Genomic DNA, 19,320 nt, shown 5'->3' on the forward strand with positions numbered 1-19,320 from the left:
AGGATGAACACCCCCCAGATCTGGCCAGGTCCTCTCCTGGCATCGCCCTCGGCCCTGAGTTCCCTCGCGGGTCAGCGAGTAGGAGCTGGACGCGTCCCAAGCAGTAGGGCAAAAGGGAGGGGCCTTGCAAGGATGATCCGGGGAGGGCTACCCAGGCCCACAAATGAAAGAAATGGGTTCTGCTCACGGTGCCCGAGGAGTGGATGGCACGGAAAGTGGACGCCACCCCCTCCCGGGAGACAGCCCAGGCTCCAGGCGACACGCATAGGGCGTCGCACGCGGGAGCGGGCGGGAGGGGTGGGCGCGAGCGCGCGCGGGGTCTCACGCGGCTCGGAGGCGCGGCGCGCATGCTCAGTCCCGCACCTCTCCGGGCGGGGCGGGAGACGCGGGCTCCTAGGCTTGGCGGGGGGGGGAGGGGGGAGGAGCGCTCGCGCAGCCGCCCCTGACAGGAGCGGGCTCGGCGGCTGCTGCAGCGCTCAGCGCCCGGGCCCTACCGGAGCCAGGTCTAGCATGTGCCGCGGCTCCCCGGCGGCGGCGGCTCCTCTGCAGCAACGGCAGCAGCAGCGGCCGCCATGGCCAAGCCCAGCGCGGAGCTCACCCGCGAGCTGCAAGGTACGAGGCTGCGGTGGTCTCCAGGACGCCCCGTCCCGGAGCATCCCAGATCCAGTGCGTTCCTCCCCGCGGTTCCTCCCCCTCTCCCCGCGCCCCATGCATTCCGACTCCAAGGCAGCCCCCTGCCCCTGCATCCTAGCTCGGGGCATCGCTGTCCCCGGAGCATCCTCTACTGCCCGCCTCGCCTCACCCTGTCAGGACCTTCCAGTCCCAGAGCCGCCCGTCCCGATCTTCGGTGACAGGTGCAGTCCCCTGGCGCTCCCTGGGGCTGACTCTCACTGATCCTGGCCCATCCCTCGGTGAGGTGTCCAGTCTCTCCTCCGGAGAGTCCCCGCTTCCCCGCCGGGCGGGGCCCGGCCCGCCCCGCCGGGCCAAGGGAGCTGCCCCTGGTCCTGACCGCCTCTTGGCTCAGCACCCTCCCTCCTCCCGGCCCCGCCCCGGAACTGGCCCTGGGAGCCCCTCTGGCAGCCCGGCAGCTCCCAGGCCAGTGGGGCGAAGAAGGGAGTCAGGGAAGAGGGCCCGGACTGGAGCTAAAACCAAGAGCAGGGTCTCTGCAGCTCGCCTCCCGGAGGCCCCGTCTTAGCTTGCCCCTTCTCCCTACTCACACCCACACCTCAAGGTCTCTCCTGTTCGCGTGGTTCTCAGACTCAGCCCAAACCAAGGCCCGACCCCCCAGCACTACCATAACCCTCTCTCACCCCCTGCCCCAGGCCGGGGAGCGCAGGCTAGCCCACGCAGAAACCAGGACGCTCAAGGGTACTCAGAGGCATGCTGCACCGTGGCAGTTTCCCATACCTACACACACACACATAAATACAATCATCAGATGTGTGTTTACACACATCTTTAAAGAAACTGCACCCCCACCACACACACACACACACACACACACACACACACACACAGGGATATCTGGATGGTTTTGCTAGGAAATGGATATTGAGCTCGTTTAAACACTTAACTCCTCACCACCACCACCACCACCACCCCACCCCCCCCACCCCCGCAGCAGAGCTGTCTTTCACAACTACAAGCACAGCACACTCATTCACCTATCCACCCCTGCCAAGGCCACGCACGGGCTCCCTGGTGTCCTCAGAAGGCAGGCACACATGCATAGTAAAAGGCAGATGCTCACACCCAGACCACCCAGAATATAGTCAAAGGGACACCCCCACGCCCCCACACACTGACTCACTATGTATGTGTCAATGGCTGCTGGAGTGCATGGGTTGGAAAAATCCTTCACACCCTCAGAAGTGTAAGACACACCCTCCCACAGACAGTGTCACTCAGCAACTGTCCCCTGACTCAGGAACATCAGGAGCCAGAGTTTTCTGCACACCCCCCCCTCCTCTCTAATAGGAAGAGAAAAGCCACCCAAGAAGGAAAGCTCTCTCTCCCTGTTTATTTCTCCTCTCATCTGACCCCACTCCTGGAGAGCCCTGGGGAGGTGGGGGTGGCCAGGGTAAGGGGAGCTCTGAGCAGGCCCCCCAACCACCCACAGACAGCATCAGGAGGTGCCTAAGCCAAGGGGCCGTGCTCCAACAACATCGGGTGAAGCTGGAGACAAAGCCCAAGAAGTTTGAGGATCGAGTTCTGGTGAGGGCCCTGGGCTTGGGCTGGGGGGGTGGGGGCAGGCAGAGGGGGTATAATCAGGGGCAGCTGGGCTGCTGAGAACAAGGAGACTGGGAGGCAGGGAAGACTGGGGATGGTGGGGGCACAGAGGAGACGAAGCCTGGGGAAAGGGGCAGGCTGGCCTGGGTGGATGTCCAGGAGCCCGGGGTGGGGCATGAGAGAGAGGGAGGACCCGAGAGCAGAGGGCCGCTGCTGACAGGGGTTGCACACAGGCTGAGGAGACTGAGGGAGGACAGGAGGCCTAGGCCCCAGGAGCCACCATTTGCTGCTGATGTTCTCTTCCTCTCTCTGAAGGCCCTGACCTCCTGGCGCCTCCACCTCTTCCCCCTTAAAGTCCCAGCCAAGGTGAGTCGGGCTGAGGAGCAGGGGTGCACCTGGCATACTCCCTCCAGAATCGGGCAGCCAGGCCCTAACCTCAAGATGAGCATCTCCGTGTCCCCCCCACCCCACAGGTGGAGAGCTCCTTCAATGTCCTAGAAATCCGCGCCTTCAACACGCTCAGTCAGAACCAGGTGAGTGGCACCACTTGGGCCCTGCTCTTGGGCCAGCAGGAGGAAGGAGTTGATATGTGAGGCCCTGGTGCTCCCTTTCCTCCAGATCCTAGTGGAGACCGAGCGTGGCGTGGTGAGCATGCGGCTGCCATCGGCTGAGAGCGTAGACCAGGTGACTCGACATGTGAGCTCTGCCCTCTCCAAGGTCTGCCCTGGCCCCGGGTGAGTGGCAAAGGAGGAGTCTCTGAAAGGGTTAGACAACAAGGAGACTTCTCCCTCCTTCCCTCCTTCCCCTGGCCCTGGGCTCCTGGAACACTGAGGGGAAGAGCCCTTATGTCCCCACTCCTGCTTCTTCCCGGGGACCCAGAAGCTATAACAGGGAAAAAATTGAGAGCCTCTTCCCACCCCTCTCTGGGATGGATTTGTTCATTTTCCAGATGTCTAATCCGGCGTGGAAATGCTGATACTCCAGAAGGACCCCGAGACACATCCCCCAACTCCGAGACTTCCACATCTACCACTCACAGTGTCTGCGGTGAGCAGGGGCAGACTTGATGCGAGTGGAACCTCAACTACTCTGCCCTTGTCCAGAGTCCTCTGCACCTGGGGCTTTGCCTGCCATGAGGACTCCATAGCTCCCAGACCTCAGAGGTTCATGGTGTAGCAGGAACCCGGGACACTGGCCACATAAAATGACCTTGACCTTTCCTTGAACCCCAAGCCTATTCCCCTCGCCCTTACTCCTCATGCAGCCAGCTTGTGTCCTGCCCCACAGGTGGCTTCTCTGAGACCTATGCTGCTCTGTGTGACTACAATGGGCTGCACTGCCGCGAGGAGGTGCAATGGGTACGTTGGGCAGGGACCCAGCAGGTGGGCAGGTGGGACCCAGAGGGAGGGAGCAGGGGAGGAGGGGGGGAGCAGGTGTGAGCCAGTTCCACCTCTCCAAGGATGTGGACACCATCTATCATGCCGAGGATAACCGCGAGTTCAATCTTTTGGATTTCAGCCACTTGGAAAGCCGGTAAGCAGATGGAGCAAAGACTTAGTCCCCACCCGCTTCCAGCCTCAGCCCCGACCCTGGCCCTTCCAGGCTCCCTCTTCTAGTCCTACCTGCAGCCCAGCTCTATCTCCCCAACTCCACTCCCCCTTGCCTTCTACCCGGCTAGACTTTCCCAGGCCAACCACCCCATCCCTAGATTCTTCTGCTCACCACTTTCCTGCCCCAGCCACCTGCTCACCACTTTCCTGCCCTTTGAATCTGCCCACAGAGACTTGGCCCTAATGGTGGCAGCCCTGGCCTACAACCAGTGGTTCACCAAACTCTACTGCAAGGATCTGCGGCTGGTAGGGACTAGGAGGGGTGGGAGGAGGGGCCAGAGAGTAGCGCCCTCTCTGGCTCCTGATCAGAAAAACCCCCTCTGTCCTTAGGGCTCTGAAGTGCTAGAACAGGTGCTACATACACTGAGCAAGTCGGGGAGCCTCGAAGAGCTGGTGCTGGACAACGCCGGGCTTAAGACGTGAGGCCAGCCTCCTCCCTGGGCAGTGGCGCCCCATTGATGTAGTCTTAGGGTCCCAGAACCTCAGAGCATGATACGGGCCTCCACACTATCTCCTCCAGCCCCTCACTTTATAGAAAAGGAGATTTAGGCCCAAAAAGGGCACAAAGCAAGTTTATGGTCAAGCTGGGACTCAGAGCTAAGCCTCCTGGCCCCCCAGCTCCAAGGCCTCTCACCATATGCTCCCTGCCCCAGCCCCTTCTTCCATCAACTACCCTGTAGGGGGGGCTGCTCTAGTCTCAAAGACCCAAAGCTCGGCTTTGTCTGGGCACAACTTCCCAGGTCCTTCAGAGTGATGACAAGCTCCCAGGCAGGCCCCAAGCTGGTCCCCACCTGTGGGGAACTCTGACCTCTGCAGCCCCATGCAGGCAGGCAGGTGGAGGAAGAGGGGAAGCCCAGGGGCTGGGACAAACAAATCCTTCCTCCCCTTCCCTGAAGGGACTTTGTCCAGAAGCTGGCCGGGGTGTTTGGGGAGAACGGGAGCTGTGTGCTGCATGCCCTCACTCTGTCCCACAACCCCATCGAGGACAAGGGTGAGCCCCAGCCCTGAATCCTATACCCCCACCACAATACAGACCCCTGTCCTCGCCCAGAACCCAACCCAGGGCTGAACAGGGGCTCTCCGGCCTGATGCCAGCCCTTGCCCCAATACTGCTGTCCTTGACCCCAGGCCTGTACCCACTTCAAGCCCCCACCCTGACTCTGCACCCCCCCCCCCGCGCCCACCGCTAGCCCCTCACTGGGCCCATGTCTCTCTCCGCTCCCCAGGCTTCCTCAGTCTGAGTCAGCAGCTCCTCTGCTTCCCCACTGGCCTCACCAAACTGTGCCTGGCCAAGACTGCCATTTCCCCTCGAGGTACTTACACCGGGGCCCCTGACCTCTGACCCCTGACCTCTGACCCTCCTCTAGCACCCTCTGGAGCCTTGAGTCCCGGAGGTGTACCAACACACTCACACAGCATCCCAGGGATCCGAGGGAGGGAAAGGAGCCACATCGTAGGGTGGGGAAGAGTTGTGCCGAAGGGGAAGAGGTGGGGATGGGGGCCAACCCAGCTCAGTGCCCGCTGTGCTCAGGGCTCCAGGCGCTGGGCCAGACCTTCGGGGCCAACCCGGCCTTTGCAAGCTCCCTTCGATACCTGGACCTGAGCAAGAACCCTGGGCTGCTCGCCACAGACGAGGCCAATGTGAGTCCACGGAACAGAGCTCAAGCCCGACAGAAGCATGCTCAGGCTTCAGGACCTGGGAGTCTCTGCCCTGTAGCTTGGGGGCAGAGGTGCTCTGTCACCCCTTCCCTGGCAGCCCCTCTGTCCTTGTTCGCAGGCCCTCTACAGTTTCCTGGCCCAGCCCAATGCTCTGGTGCACCTGGACCTGGCAGGGACTGACTGCGCCATTGACTTGGTGAGGGGTCGGTGACGGGAGAGCCAGCCTGAGGTGATTTAGGGAGGCCAGGGTGGGTCCCTGCCTCACCGCCCCTGCCTTGAGTGGACAGAGCTAGTGGGATGACTCCAAGTTCAGCTGAATTCTAAAGCAACGCGCACAGCTCACACCTGTGGGGTACGCCATCCCGGTCACTGCCCAAGGTTGTGCCGGCTGTGCCTAAAAGCCAGCCCTCCCTCCATTCCCCAGCCGGGCACCTGGCATAGGGCTGAGCCCATCAGGAGGACAGGATTCTCCCTCTCACTTGAGCAAGGCACCTTATGAGACCCTGGTGGCCCTGGCTTTACACAGTCACCACCTCTGAGCCTCTGCCCCACTCCTGGGGGTCAGGCAGGAAGTAGACCCCCTCTCCACAGAGGGGGAAGCTGAGGCATCAAGAGGCCAAGTGGGCATTCGGAGAGGGGCTCACACAGACTGACTGCCGAGGGTGATGAGCCACGACCTTGACGGGGCGGGAGGGACGGGTCCTTGCCAGCCCCTCCCAACGCCCCTCTCAGCCCCTGTGAGACCCACCATGTCTCTCCCCACAGCTTCTGGGAGCCCTGCTCCACGGCTGCTGCTCCCACCTAACCTACCTCAACCTGGCACGCAACAGCTGCTCCCACAGGTGGGAGCACAAGGGGAGCAAGGAGGGATGGGACGAGCCATGGGCATCCCCCTCCCTTGCTGACCCCAGGAGTCTCCACAGGAAGGGCCGGGAGGCCCCGCCGGCCTTCAAGCAGTTCTTCAGCAGCGCCTACACACTGAGCCATGTCAACCTGTCAGCCACGAGGCTGCCCCTGGAGGCCTTCAGGTCGGGTGGGTGCAGGGTTGGGGGCGTCCAAGAGGGAAGCATGAGAGAAGAGGGTGAGGGGTAGAGGTGGGCCTGCTGACCTTCCTCCCACAGGGCGCTGCTCCAGGGCCTCTCCCTCAACAGTCACCTCAGTGATCTGCACCTGGACCTCAGCAGCTGTGAGGTGAGCCCTCCTTCCCCCAACGCCACTGCCAGTCCCCCACCCATAGCCCCACTGTTCATTTCTCCGACCTTCATCAGACCCCGGCTCCATCTTGCCTCTGTGCTGCACCTCTGCGGCCCTCGGACCTGACCACACCTCCAGTTTCCCTTCTAGTCTGTAGTCTGTGTCCCTCTTCAGAGGTCATTTTCAGCCTCCAGTCTGCGCCCCCCCCCCCCCCCGCAAAAGCTTTGGGGTGGGAGAAACCAGACTTTCCCACCAGAGGGCAGGAGCGAGCTATCTCCAGAGCCACAGCCTGGAGATCTTTCTGGCTAAAAGGAGGGGAGAGAGCCCTAGGGAAGGATCTGGTGTGGAGAAGGGGACTCCTGATTTGACACCTGAGACCTGGCATGGCCTTGAGTCCTGGTGTGACTACTCTAATCTCTAAGCATTAAAGGTGCCCTCTCCCCCTACCCCTGCCTTCCCCACCCCACCCCCACCGTGTCCCTGCAGCTCCGCTCAGCAGGAGCCCAGGCTTTGCAGGAGCAGCTGGGGGCTGTCACCTGTGTGGGCAGCCTGGATCTGTCAGACAATGGTGAGTAGGGGCACTTCCCTTCTTGGGGACCAGTGGGGTCAGGGTCTGGAGCATGGGGGAGAACCCCTGAGGATACTCCAGTGAGCCTCGGGCCTCAAGGCCAGACCTCTCCCATCTGTTGGCCAGGGTTTGACTCGGACCTCCTGACGCTGGTGCCCGCACTTGGAAAGAACAAGTCCCTCAAGCACCTGTTCCTGGGCAAGAACTTCAATGTCAAGGCCAAGTGAGGCCCCCTCCCCATACCCACAGACCTCACTCCATCATCCAGTACCCTTTTGGCTCACTGTGTTACCTCTGGCCCCCCCCTGCTCAAGTCACCTCCTGCTCCTCCAGTAGTGTGACCCCAGCCCCTCCCCTCCTGCTCTGAGCCCTGACTCCCCACAGGACCCTGGAGGAGATCCTCCACAAGCTGGTACAACTGATCCAAGAAGAGGACTGTGTGAGTGCCAGGGCCTGGGGAGGGACCCACGGTGGCAGGGGCTGCAGGGACCGGGCCCAATCCTGCTCTCGCCCACATAGTCCCTGCAGTCACTGTCGGTGGCAGACTCGAGGCTGAAGCTGCGCACCAGCATCCTCATTAATGCGCTGGGCAGCAACACCTGCCTGGCCAAGGTGGACCTGAGCGGCAACGGCATGGAGGACATCGGAGCCAAGATGCTGTCCAAGGCCCTGCAGATCAACTCCTCCCTCAGGTGCGGCGCACGGCCGGCCTCACCTGGAGCCCCAGTCCCCAGCCCCCACGCCCCCTCCCTGCTTGCCTCATTGCTCTGACCCAGGCCCCCTGACCTGGAGCTCCGTCCACCCCACACACACACACACACACACACACATGCCCTCCCTGCTTGCCCCGTTGCTTTGTACCCTGGCTTCCGAGCACCCTCAGGCCCAGAACCATCCTGGAATCAGCCCCATCACCCAGGAAAGGAGGGAGGACTCCAGAGCAGGCTGTGTGAGGGAAGGGTCACCAGCTGCCATGCACTGTCTCCCTTAGAACCATCCTATGGGATCGGAACAACACATCTGCCCTGGGCTTTCTGGACATTGCAAGGGCCCTGGAGAGGTGAGCGGACCAGGGCTCTGTCCTGACCCCAGCCCCAGCCTCCCTGGGCCTGGACCAGGACTGATACACCAGCCCCTACCCCAGCTTGCTCAATCTGTTTGCACAGAAATGTTAAGAAAGGCCAAGGGTGAGGAAATGGTCAGCAAGGGGGGTCTGGGGAGCAAGGGCCCCTCCTCACCTCTCCCCCCACCAAAGCTGCACCACTGTGCCTCGCAGCAACCACACGCTCCGCTTCATGTCCTTCCCCGTGAGCGACATCTCCCAAGCCTACCGCAGCGCCCCTGAGCGCACGGAGGATGTCTGGCAGAAGGTAGACGCCTCAGCGTGGGGGGGCGGGGGCAGAACAGCAGGGGGCAGGGGCCAGCCCACATCCCGGGCCCTGACCCCTCCCACCCCGGCTTCTCCAGATCCAGTGGTGCTTGGTGAGGAACAACCACTCCCAGACGTGCCCCCAGGAGCAGGCCTTCCGGCTGCAGCAGGGCCTGGTGACCAGCAGCGCCGAGCAAGTAAACGTTTCCCTCGGGGACACACGGGGCATGCGTGGGGCACGCCGGGCTCGGGCGCCACGTGACGGAGCATGCACACGCGCAGGGGCGGGGCATGAAGGAGGCGTTCTGTGGCGGCCATCCCTGGACTGGGCGTGTGGGAGGGCAACAGGACGTTCAGGGTCTGGCCTCCACCTGGCGAGAACACGTGGGGGGCCCCAGACAAGGAGTGTGCAGGACTGCGGGCGCTCCCCTGGACATTCCAGGGCCTCCCAAGAAGAAGAAAGAACAGGCCATCCAGAGACACCACCACCACCCCGTCAGTGCCAGCCTCAGGGGCACTGCCCCAGGGGACCCAGAAATGGGGTGCCTGGGGTCCCACCTGGGAAGATGACGGTGCAAGGGCCCCCCTGACACTTCTACTGGCTCTGCTCCAGATGCTGCAGCGGTTGTGTGGCCGAGTGCAGGAGGAGGTTCGGGCCCTGCGGCTGTGCCCCCTGGAGCCTGTGCAGGATGAGCTGCTTTATGCTCGGGACCTCATCAAGGACGCCAAAAACTCACGGGCGGTGAGAGCCCTCCGCAGCAACACCCCCCCCCCCCCGCCACCCCCGCAGATCGAGAGCCCAGGAAGGCCAACCACACTACCCCAGGAGTATCCGGGCCCTGACCCATGCATCTGCCCTCCCAGCCCAGGGCCCCGGGGGACGCAGTCCGGCCCAGTTCTGAGTCTCTGCTGGTAACCCCTTCCTTCCGCAGCTGTTCCCCAGCCTCTACGAGCTGGGACACGTGCTGGCCAACGATGGGCCCGTGCGGCAGAGGTTGGAGTCGGTTGCCAGTGAGGTGTCCAAGGCTGTGGACAAGGAGCTGCAGGCAAGTCCTGAGGGAGGAAGCCCGCTGTTGACCAAGGCTCAAAGCCGAGGGCTGAGGTCAGCACAGGGAAATTACTGGGGACAAGAAGGAAATGCAGAGCTGAGGCCGCCCGCCCTCCCAGGGTGTCAGGCATTGCTAGAAAACAAGGCTTGGATTTTTTCCTGCTAGCTTCCCCTTGGCCCCCAACTCTCACCTCTCCCCTCTGGACTCCGATCCTAGGACTGACTTTCCCCTGTCCATAAGGTAGGGTGGAAGGGACACTGACCAAAATGTAGGGAAGCCTGAGTGTCCCACGTTCTGCCTGGCAACCAGCCCTGGAACGTTCGTGGACCCCTCAGTCTCAGCAGAGGGGGCTGGAATAGACTAGAGTCTCTTCCAGTGTGGCGCCAGCCCTGACCCTGTGCCCCCCTGGGGCTCTGGCCCCTCTTCCCCCCACACCAGGTGATCCTGGAGTCGATGGTCAGCCTAACACAGGAGTTATGTCCCGTGGCCATGCGAGTGGCTGAGGGGCACAACAAGATGCTGAGCAATGTGGCTGAGCGCGTCACGGTGCCCCGGAACTTCATCCGAGGGGCGCTGCTGGAGCAGGCAGGACAGGACATTCAGAACAAGCTGGAGTGAGAGGCGGAGGGGGTTGGCACAGGGATGGGGGCTGGATTTGGCCCAGAACACTCAGGGACTTGGGGCCCAGCTATCAGCAATGAATAATGAATGACACAATCTCCATTACAAGGGATAAATCTTTAACTAACTGCAACCTTGCTATTTAGGGTCTGACTGGTCTTTGCCCTAGAAATGGAAGTGCTGAGACTGGGTTTAGGAGCCTGGCAGTGCACACAGATGTAAACACACACACATAGTCACGCGCATACCAAGAATCGCCTCCCAGAAACAAAGCATGGCCTCCTGGGAAGCATGGACAAAATTGATGAGTAGGGGTGCATGGACTACACTCTGGTCCCCCCCCAGTTTTGTTGCCCCCCCCCCTGCCAGAGCTCTCATTCTGGGTGCCACCACTCACCAAAGCAAAGGAAAATGATCACACATATCCATAAAATGGCCAAGCTCAAGAAGAGCCAGTTTCTGGGCTTACAGCAGAGACCAGCAGGGTTCACTCTGCACCCCAATTTACCCAGCTCTGTTCTACTGGAACTCCAGGAGCCTGGCCTGGAGCCCCCTTGCTCCTCCTTCTCCTCAATTCCTCTTGGCTCACTCTCCCGATCCACACACACTTATGCTGGGGGTAGTGGGTGGGATGGGGCATGCCTTTATGGAGACATAAGGGAGACTAAGGTGCCTCTGTGGATGGCCAGGCCAGCTGCCCAATCCCTTAGGCATCTGGGGAAGGGCAGGGCTGAGGCTTGGGGGCCAGGGAGGCGGGGGGCTGAGCAGTCCCATCTGTGCCCACAGTGAAGTGAAGCTCTCAGTCGTCACCTACTTGACCAACTCCATAGTGGACGAGATCCTGCAGGAGCTCTACCACTCCCATAAGAGCCTGGTAAGGCTTCTGAACCCCAGCCAGGCTCATGCACACCCCTACCCCGCATCATCCCATCTCTCCCAAGCAACAATCTCCCAAAGCCCTGGATAGTGGGTGGCTTCCCTGGGAACCTGTTCACATTTGTCCTTCCCCAGGCCCGGCACCTGGCCCAGCTAAAGACGCTATCAGATCCTCCGTCGGGGCCAGGCCAAGGGCAGGATCTGTCTTCCCGGGGCCGAGGCCGGAACCATGACCATGAGGAGACCACAGATGATGAACTCGGGACCAACATTGTGAGTGCCCCCCTCCTCCCCACTTTAAACTAGGAACCTCCAAAACACTGTCCCCTTCCATGTGTCTGGACTGCACTGTCCCCTGTCCCTGGGCCTGGTCTCATCCCCCACCCCAGTGCAGCCTCGCCTCTTCCCTCATCCCAATGCCTCAGCCACGCAAGGGTAGGGAGGCAGGAGGGGGCTCTAAAGAGACGGGTTTGTGAGAGATAGGAGGATTCCGGTGAGGCTCCAGGGACTTGCAGCTCCGCCCCACCCTTCATCTCCATTTCTGCAGGACACCATGGCCATCAGAAAGCAGAAACGCTGCCGCAAGATCCGGCCAGTGTCCGCCTTCATTAGTGAGTCCCCAGCCTCAATTCTGATGCCCTCCAGCTTCCCTCACCCTCCCCAGGCCCTGGTCCCTTTCCTTTTAATTCTGTCTCTCCCGCCTGCTTTCTCCCTGTGCCTCCTGCTGGTCCCTCTAACACTGCTGTGCCCACAGGTGGGAGCCCTCAGGACATGGAAAGCCAGCTGGGGAGCCTGGGGATCCCCCCCGGCTGGTTCTCAGGGCTCGGGAGCAGCCAGCCCACCGGCAGTGGCTCCTGGGAGGGTCTATCCGAGCTTCCCACTCACGGCTATAAATTAAGGCATCAAACACAAGGCAGGCCCCGGCCACCCCGGACCACCCCTCCAGGACCTGGTCGGCCCAATGTGAGTCCCTAAGTCCTCACAAGGGGACCAACTTCACTTAGCATGCCACAGCCCAGAGGTTCTAGCTTTAGGACCCCAATGCCAGAGACATCAGCCTTGGGGGATCAGGCAGGGGCCTGGGCAGGCCACTGAAAAAAGGATGGGATTATCCAGTTTTCCCAGGTAGGAAATATCTGTCTGCCAGACAGCGGCAGTTCCCATTTGGGTGAGGGATAGAGCCAAGAGCCACCAAGCTTAGGAAATGCCCAGGGGGATTGAAGTATCAATTTCCATGGGGCCAAAAAGAGGCAAAGCCAAGTCCAAAGGGGAAGGCCTTGAGTGGATGGGGGCAGTGGGGAGGACTTCCTGATCCAGGTGAGATACCCTCCAGGACGTTCCTCCCAGCAGGTGCCAGTGACTGGGACTCGTCAGGAGAATGGGATGGCCACACGCCTGGATGAGGGGCTGGAGGACTTTTTCAGCCGAAGGGTCATGGATGAAAGCTCCAGGTGTGGCACCTAGACACAGTTCCATTTTCTGCAGGCCTAGAGGCCCTGAAGGGCTCCTGTGTCCTCCCAGCAATCATGGAGGCCTGTCCAATGGCAGGGTCCCAAAGCCGGTCTCTCTGGAATGTTTCCCCACATTCTCATCCTTCCCCACCCAGCCCTTAACTCCCATGTTCTCTGGCTCTCCTCAGGACAGCTGGAAAGGTTGAGGTCAGGGTGAACCACCCTGGGGTGGTGGGGATGGTGAACCATGGGATGGTGGGGACAGGGGTGGGTGGATGGGGTGGCAGCAGGCCCTGGGATGGGATGACAGTTAGTGGAAAGAGGCCTGGAGGGTATATTCTCTGTCACAGTCCTGCAGAGTCCCCAGCATCTGTCCACAGGAAACTGAGTCACCTGGAGAAGCTGAGAGAAGGATGGGGGGTTGGGGGTGCCTGGGAGGAAGGAGTTGCTGAGGAGATGGGGGGAAGGAGGCTGCTGGAGGATTATGACAGGAAGGTGAGGACGCCACCTCCCCTGAGAAGGAAATGGAAAGGTTTATGGGGCAGCAGGAGGGGCTGGGTGAGAGCGGAGAGTGGGAGGTTTATTAGACCCAGGACTACACTAAGAGCCTGAGCGACCTCCACATCTGGCACTTGCATCTGCCCACGGCTTTCTCACTAACTCACCCCGACCCTGCCCAGCTACCCCCGGACCCTGCGGACCCTGCGGCCAGGCCTCTCGGAGCCGCCGCTGCCCCCACTCCAGAAGAAGAGGCGCAGAGGCCTGTTTCACTTTCGCCGGCCCCGGAGCTTCAAGGGGGACCGGGGGCCAGGGTCCCCCACCACTGGGCTTCTCCTCCCTCCGCCCCCGCCCCCACCCCCAGCTCAGGAGAGCCCCCCCAGCCCAGACCCCCCGAGTCTCGGCAATAACTCCTCCCCCTGTTGGAGCCCAGAGGAGGAGAGCGGCCCCCTCCCTGGATTTGGGGGAAGCCGGGGGCCTTCCTTCCGCAGGAAGATGGTAAGTGAGGTAAGGTGTTGCACCCCCCCTGGTTGCTGCTCTGCACATAGCCCACCCATTTGCCCTGCCCCGGGCAGTTAATGGGACAATGCTAGGACTCGGGGTTCTGGGGAACTTTGGTCATCCCAATGGCCCCACTTCTTGAGCAGTCTAGGCCTGGTGACCCAGTGCATGCTCCTCAGAGGAGGGCTGGAGGGTCAGGAAAGAGTCAGAGGGTTGGGGCAGGGCAGCCCCAGGGCTGGGGGGGGCAGGGGCCCTCCCCTACTCCCTTGCTGCCCACAGAGCCCCTTCTTCATCAGGAGCTGCTTGTAAACCCGAGGCCTTGTTCCAGGGCACTGAGGGGGCGGAGCCAGGGGAGGGGGGCCTGGCCCCTGGGACGGCACAGCAGCCAAGGGTCCATGGTGTTGCCCTTCCTGGGTTGGGAAGAGCCAAGGGTTGGAGCTTCGACGGGAAACGAGAGGTGAGGGGAGCCCAGGCACCCAACCGTTGTTACGGATCCCTGTCTGCCTTCCCTTCCCAGCCCTGTCCCTGCTGGGCCAGGGGAGTGATTCTGTGGTGGTAGAAGGTGTTAGCTGCAGGTCTGCTCATTCCACACGCTTGCCGGCCACGAAAACCTGGGCGGGTCACCTAACCGCCGGGAGCCTCTACCTCCTTGCCAAGCGGGCAGTCGTAAAAATACTTACCTCTAGAGCTCCCTCTCTGAAACTTCGGTGACTTGATTACCACCTTTAAGACTGATTTTTACTTTCTCCACATACCACCTGTATGATTATATTTACATAGTCTTCTTTCAATCAACTCACCTTTTTAAATTACTCTGGTCCTAAGCATGATCATTTTTTCAAATTGTGGGCTTATTGTACTAGCCATGTTTTTTTTCTACCACACAGAAAATAAACACGGAACTATTAAAATAACAGTACGCTCCTTCCTGTAAACCATTTCTTACGCCCCTCAGGGGGTAGGGGTGCCACTGTGGGGGGAAAAGGTCCAAGAGTCTAGGGACCAATGCCAGGAGAACAGCGTGAGATGCCAGAGCAGAAGCCCCTTGTTAACTGCAGCCCCATGCGGAGGACATTTTTCTTGTGACCTGACTCAGATGTCCTTTCAGGGCACAGGCGCAGACCTGGAGGGCAGCGTCCAGGCTTGGCAGAAACGGCGCTCTTCAGACGACGCAGGTGAGAATGGTCGCCCTCACTTCCTCTCCTTGACCCCTCTCTCAGGGGCCCCTCTGATGTGCCTTTCCCCTGCCCCCTTTCCCATCCCCTCCCCGAACTCCAGGGCCTGGAGCCTGGAAGCCCCCCCCCCCACCGCAAAGCAGCAAGCCAAGCTTCAGCGCCATGCGCCGAGCCGAGGCCACGTGGCACATAGGTATGGATCGCCTCTTCCCGGGCAGCCGCACTGAAGGCCCGGGGTGTGTCCAAAGGACCAGAAGCCACAGCCCTTGTGTTGGGGAAATTTACAACCAAGGTGGGGCAGTGAGAAAGTCACCAGAGTAAAGAGGTTTGCGGATATTTACAAAGCTACATCCAAAAGAAACCAACAAGCCGATCCAAAGCAAGGTCCCACAGAACAAAAGTGGCTCTGCCAGCCAGGGTTAGGAGATAGGAACAACACTTTGCGGATGGTTCCAGGGAATTCTGTAGGGCAGGCGCCACCTCTGGCCACCACCAGCAGAGCGGCACCCCTGTAAAGAAAGCCTCTCTCTCTGCACCTCACCTGGGTAAGACGGTAGGCAAGTACCAGCCGTGCCAGACCCACCTCAGACATTACAGTCTCCTCCGAAAGTAGCTGGCCAAGCCATCCTCAGTCCACTCAGAAACGTGCCACAAGGAAGGGTCAGAAACCGTGCGTGTCAGTCCCCGCTCAGCCACCACCAGTGTTGCCCTTAAGCAAGTCATTTACCTGCCGGCTTCAGGACTCTGAAGGGGTAAATAAACTGTGATAGGACGCTTGCTTTCTGCGGGAGCACCTGTCACTTAAGGAGCCTCTGCAGGAAAGCCGGTCAGCTCGGCGTCAACTTAATTGCCCACAGGCCTCGGATATGACCCTCCAACGTCACTGACACGGACAAACCTCCTGACAGAGGTAGACACTTGCTCCCCGGCCCCACTGCCATCCCAAGGCTGGGGCACAAGGGCGTGGCGCAGAGGCTGTGCTCCCGGCCCGTCCTCCAAGGCCGTCCCAGCACCGAGGCCATCTCTGCCGATTATCCCATCCCACACACAGACCCGTTAAAACACCTCAAGCGAGGCTCCATCCCTCATTTAGGAAACCACAAGAGTCAGGCGCTCCACTGTGCACACCCCTAGCACCAGCACCCTCCAGGCCCCCTCTTACTCACACCTCACAGATACACACACACACAGCACCTTCCAGGGGGCACACCCTCAGGCTCAGATTGCATAAAGCCACAGACGCCGGGGGCGGGGGGGAAGGGTGCCAGGGCATCTCTCCCCAAGGCTGTCACCATCTAAATCAGACTGGCAGACAGAGTCCTGGGAATGCCAGCTTGCAGCCTTGGCAGAGCCCCGGGGCGCTGCAAGCCTGGCTGGGTAGCCATGCCTGCGGGCCCAGCAGTCCCGGGGCCCTGGCTCTGCCCAGCAGGAACAGGCTCAGGCCCTGCTCTTCGAGAGGAACAGCCAGGCCAGAGCACCCCCCTCCCCCCAAAAGCTGATGGGCTCAGGACAATCCTGGAGACCAAGGCCTATGGAAACACGAGAGCAGGGGCCGTGCAGGGCAGAGACACAGGAGCAAATGGACTTGGAGGGGAAAAGTCCTGGCCTCCGGAATGCCTTTTCCTGCAGCTTCTCCTCTCTTCCCATCCCCCAGCTGAGGAGAGTGCCCCCAACCACAGCTGCCAGAGCCCCAGCCCAGCCTCTCAGGACGGGGAGGAGGACAAGGAGGGGGCCCTATTCCCAGAGAGGACCGTTCCCGCTAGGAATGCCAAGGTGAGGGCCGGCAAGGAGGACGGGAGAGGCCCTGGGACGAGGTGAAAAGACTAACTGACCCAGCATTTTTCTTCTTCTGCCAGCTGCAGGACCCCCCTTTAGCTCCACGGCCCCCCAAGCCCATGGCTGTGCCCAGGGGCCGCCGCCCCCCCCAGGAGCCAGGGAGCAGGGAGGAGGCTGAGGCTGGGGGTGCAGCCCCAGGAATGAACAAAGCCCGGCTGAGGCTGGGCTCACAGCAGGACCAGGAGGAGCCCGAGGTCCAAGGTCTGCCCCCTGGCTAGAGGGGGGGGTCGGGGTGCCTCTGGGACCCTGCTGCCCATATCAGGACCCCCTCCCGGGCTTGGAATGAGTCACAGCCTGGATAAGTGCCCAGCCGATGAGCCCTACTCATGTACCAGGCCTGCCTTGACTGTCATTTCAGGGCCCCCAGATCCAGGCCGCCGGACTGCCCCCCTGAAGCCCAAGAGGACACGGCGGGCACAGTCCTGCGACAAGCTGGAGCCTGACAGAAGACAGCCCCCTGACCCCACAGGTGCCAGTGGGGTGGGCGAAAGGGCGGTCCCCCTCTGCCTGACACGGCATACCCCACACCGAGAGGCTGGCTCTCCCTGCCCAGGAAACAGGACTCCCCGGATTTGTCCCCAGCAGGAACCAGTGAGCCAGGAACAGACTGACAGCCACTGCAGCACCCTGCCCAGCCCTCCTCTCAACATGTGCCTCACAAGGACTCAGACCCCCACCCACCCCCCCACACCTCCAGGCCCTCTGCCAGCCCATCCCACAGGGGCAGGATGGCAGGATGAGGTGTGGGGACAGCAGGTGGGGGACAGGAAGGGAGGGAGCGACCTGGAGAGAGGGAGGCAGAGCTTGGGGCAGGGCCATCTCCTCTCCTGGAAGGGCGGATCTGTCCCTCTATCCCCAGGGACTCTCTCCCTCCTTGTATAGAATAAAAAAACAAAATCACTGCCTGCCTCATCTCTGCTGTCTTCCCCATTCACTGCCGCCACCCCCCACCATCTGCTCCCCTTTAATGCTCAGTGCTTGGCCACAGTGGGGAAAAGTAAAGAATCCCCCACAGGGATGGGAATGGGACTCTGACAGGCGAGAGATGGACCTGACAGGTGCTAAATAGGAGGGTACTGAAAAGTGTCCCCTAAGTGGGGGGCAGGGGGTCATGTGCAGAATCTGGGCTGAGCTGGCTGGAACAGAGACCAAAATGACTGAAATCAGTACCAGTGTGTGTCCAGCTCTGGGGAGTGCAGTGGGGTCGGAAGACCCCGGTGTACCAGGAGAATACTGGGGAGCAGTGTGCTGTGTGGTGTGTGTGCAAGCTTACACACAGGCAGGCTCACGAAGGGTGGAATTAAATGGTGCTGTGTTGTCTTAGGGGTACCATCAATAGTCAGAAACCTCAACAGTAGGGTGGCCTGAAGGTGAACAGAAGTGTCACCTTTGAGAGATGATCAAATTAATTGCTTCCCATTGGTGTACTAACACATCCCACCTCGGCACTCAAGGCTCCATTCAGGGGCCTCTTCCTCTGTGAAGCCCTTCCTGATGCCTTCCCCTTACTGATCTATATTGAACCCTCCCTCTCTGTGACCCGTTGCTTCCTGAACCAGTCCGTAATTTTGCACCCATCACACTTCATCGCATTTGTGTGTTAGCTTATCATCTTTCTGTCTGTGGGTCTGTCTGTTCTCTAGCCCTCTCAATCACCTGAGCAGCCCCAGCCCCCGACTCCCAGGGGATGTTCAACAAATGGCTGCTAGCTTAATACGCGAGTAGCTTAGAGGATGGAGGGTAAAGATGTTCCAGTGAACCCTCTCGTGGACTCATCCCAGGTCACCATGGACCCAAATGTCTTCACGTGTGGCATGCAGCAACCCAGGCAATCGCTCACTTTCCCCGGTCTCACGAGGGAAGGACTAACATCTTGTTACCCCAAGATCTGTGTGTGACGTGGCCCCTCCCACAAGGATGTGACCACACGCGTTGAATCTCGGGGGGTGTGGGGTGAGTTGCGGGCACTGGGAAGATGCCTCTGGAATCAGCCCCCTTCAGCACATCTCCCTCCTGGCAGCCCCTGCTTCGGGATGGGAGACGATACGCCCTTAAGCAATTGGCGTCCGTTTCTTTGTGTGTCCCTGTTGAAAAGCAGCAGCTAGGGAACCCGACCTCATTCTCCAAGCTATGAGATGTCTCGTGGTACGGGATGGTTTTGAAGGAGCACGTGAAGATCTCCATTCTGTTGTGTTTGGGTTGGTGTGAATGGGTGTATGTGTGTGTGACAAGTATAGCCCCGTGTTCCTTTATGTGTTACTGCGAATATCCTCGACAAGCGTGCTGTGGAGAGTGCTATGAGACTGGGTGTGTTTCCTTATGTGTATCCATGGGGCTGTAACTGTCGTGGTGTCACAGTGAGTTTATGTGCTGGCGCCTGTGCGTGTCAGGATACGTGTGAGCCCATGAGTCGTGGGTGCATGTGTCTCCATCATCTCCCCGCATGAATCTGTGTGTGTGTGTGTGTGTGCACACGCACGCGCGCACTGCCACAGTGTGTGCACAGCTGTGGGTGTGGTGTGAAGGGGAAGATGTGTGTCACTGTGTCTGTGGGGGTCCTGCCTCTGAGCCGCCCCCGGCCCGCCCTCCTCCCCCGGTTCTGTGGCTCCCTCCCAGGCAGTGGCCCTGCCCCTCCCCTCTTCTCCCTCCCAACCGGTCTGTGCGGGGGGAGCTGGTGCTGCGGC

At 60.7% G+C, this 19,320-nt stretch overlaps 1 protein-coding gene and 1 long non-coding RNA gene across 10 annotated transcripts in view; one reads left to right on the plus strand and one right to left on the minus strand.

Moving 5' to 3' along the window:
* The window catches only part of LOC118550031 (uncharacterized), a 152,606-nt gene that overhangs the window by 132,042 nt on the left and 1,244 nt on the right, over positions 1-19,320 (minus strand). The window contains exon 1 of one of the 3 annotated variants that reach the window (XR_013440635.1): positions 803-1,003. The exons of the other annotated variants lie outside the window; for them this stretch is intronic. This is a non-coding gene — a long non-coding RNA (uncharacterized LOC118550031). Of the gene's footprint in view, positions 1-802; positions 1,004-19,320 lie in introns of those variants that run through there. 3 annotated transcript variants of the gene reach the window in all.
* On the plus strand, positions 489-17,505 carry CARMIL3 (capping protein regulator and myosin 1 linker 3). Of its 7 annotated transcripts, none has more exons than XM_036114635.2 (40): positions 489-612; positions 2,120-2,214; positions 2,545-2,595; positions 2,703-2,762; positions 2,848-2,963; positions 3,179-3,276; positions 3,517-3,587; positions 3,689-3,762; positions 4,010-4,085; positions 4,170-4,258; positions 4,736-4,830; positions 5,066-5,152; positions 5,371-5,480; positions 5,617-5,694; positions 6,264-6,340; positions 6,422-6,526; positions 6,620-6,689; positions 7,179-7,260; positions 7,387-7,483; positions 7,645-7,699; positions 7,780-7,952; positions 8,252-8,320; positions 8,537-8,630; positions 8,728-8,826; positions 9,243-9,371; positions 9,562-9,675; positions 10,117-10,292; positions 11,086-11,173; positions 11,311-11,448; positions 11,723-11,786; positions 11,930-12,138; positions 12,523-12,626; positions 13,307-13,622; positions 13,954-14,082; positions 14,734-14,800; positions 14,904-14,993; positions 16,455-16,573; positions 16,657-16,837; positions 16,995-17,105; positions 17,219-17,505. In XM_036114635.2, exons 1-40 carry the CDS (start codon positions 573-575, stop codon positions 17,245-17,247), a joined length of 4,125 nt encoding a protein of 1,374 aa, XP_035970528.1. In that variant the 5' UTR covers positions 489-572; the 3' UTR covers positions 17,248-17,505. The 7 variants fall into 7 exon arrangements, with proteins under 7 accessions (XP_035970528.1, XP_077909602.1, XP_077909603.1 ...); XM_078053476.1 differs by having other exon boundaries at positions 17,222-17,505; XM_078053477.1 differs by having other exon boundaries at positions 16,663-16,837.

Source organism: Halichoerus grypus, chromosome 8 (assembly GCF_964656455.1).
Source record: "Halichoerus grypus chromosome 8, mHalGry1.hap1.1, whole genome shotgun sequence".
NCBI lineage: Eukaryota > Metazoa > Chordata > Mammalia > Carnivora > Phocidae > Halichoerus > Halichoerus grypus.

Coding starts and splice junctions, on each gene's coding strand:
- CARMIL3 (XM_036114635.2), top strand. CDS start 573: ATGGCCAAGCCCAGCGCGGAGCTCACCCGCGAGCTGCAAG. Junction 2,215..2,544: donor AGTTTGAGGATCGAGTTCTG/GTGAGGGCCCTG, acceptor CTCTCTCTGAAG/GCCCTGACCTCCTGGCGCCT. Junction 9,372..9,561: donor ACGCCAAAAACTCACGGGCG/GTGAGAGCCCTC, acceptor TTCCTTCCGCAG/CTGTTCCCCAGCCTCTACGA.